General features: G+C 34.0%; 1 protein-coding gene across 1 annotated transcript in view; it reads left to right on the forward strand.

Moving 5' to 3' along the window:
* LOC140227803 (uncharacterized) overlaps positions 1-18 on the forward strand; it is a 3,808-nt gene extending 3,790 nt beyond the window's left edge. Inside the window, exon 3 of the mRNA XM_072308199.1 lies at positions 1-18. This exon is cut by the window's left edge and continues 6 nt beyond it. Coding sequence (XP_072164300.1) covers positions 1-18 — 18 coding nt within the window.
* Positions 19-1,179: the final 1,161 nt, after the last annotated feature.

A 1,179-nucleotide genomic window follows, 5' to 3' on the forward strand; every position in this document is an offset into this window, starting at 1 on the left:
GAGAATATACCGATGTGATGAGCTCAGGTCATTTCCTCTAAATATTTCCTTTAGGACTATTCTATATAATAGGCCTATATCATTATTTACAAGTTACTGTGCTGGAGATCGACTCAATCAACTTTAGAGTGGTTTAAAGACTATCTCACAAACAGAAAACAATTTGTTTACATAAATGGCTATGAGTCAGGTATGACGTCAACTTCTTGCGGTGTCCCCCAGGGTTCTCTTCTTGGCCCACTTTTATTCATACTGTACATCAACGATCTCCAAAATTCGTCACAGATTCTTTCTTTTATTTGTTTCGCTGATGATACAAATCTATTTCTGTCTCACCGCAATCCCAATACCCTTGTAAGTATAATGAATAATGAATTGAAATCTGTTCAGTCCTGGATTTACGCTAACAAGTTATCATTAAATGTTGATAAAACACTTTATATGTTATTTAGCAATTCCTTGCAAGTTATTCCTGATGATGTTAAGATTAATGATATTAACCTAACCCGAGTAGATAGTACAAAGTTTTTAGGACTTTACATCGATAGTGACCTTTCCTGGAAAACTCACTTTAATTTTTAAGCAAAATTTTGTCACGAAATACAGTAATCCTAAACAAACTGAAACATTTTTTGCCCAACCATATCTTGCAGATTGTATATTCAACCATGATTTCCCCATATCTTAATTATGGAATTCTTGCGTGGGGTAACGCATCTAAATACTTACTGGATTCACTTTTTCTTCTTCAAATGCGAGCGATCAGAATTATTAACCATGCTGGGTATTTATCTCACACTAACGCCTTATTTCAGAAAAATAAGATTTTAAAATTTGATAGAATTGTTTGGTTATAATTTAGGTATTTTTATGTATAAACTTTCCTCAAAAGATCTTCCTGGTGTCTTTTTACAGATGTTTATAAGAAACAATTCTGTCCACCACTATCCAACTCGCTAGAGTGACGCTTATCACCTGCCACGAACTCGAACAGTTTTCGCTAAAAACACAATTATGTATACAGGTCCTAAATATTGGAATGATCTCCCAACAGAGGTTAAAAGCTGTTTGTCATTATCATCCTTTAAGCGTAATCTCAGACAGCATGTATTGAATAGCTACAACACACAAGTGCACTAAAATTTCTTTTTATTATGCTGATGGCTGCTCTGTTATACT

This window comes from Diadema setosum, chromosome 4 (genome assembly GCF_964275005.1).
Source record: "Diadema setosum chromosome 4, eeDiaSeto1, whole genome shotgun sequence".
In the NCBI taxonomy this organism is placed as follows: domain Eukaryota; kingdom Metazoa; phylum Echinodermata; class Echinoidea; order Diadematoida; family Diadematidae; genus Diadema; species Diadema setosum.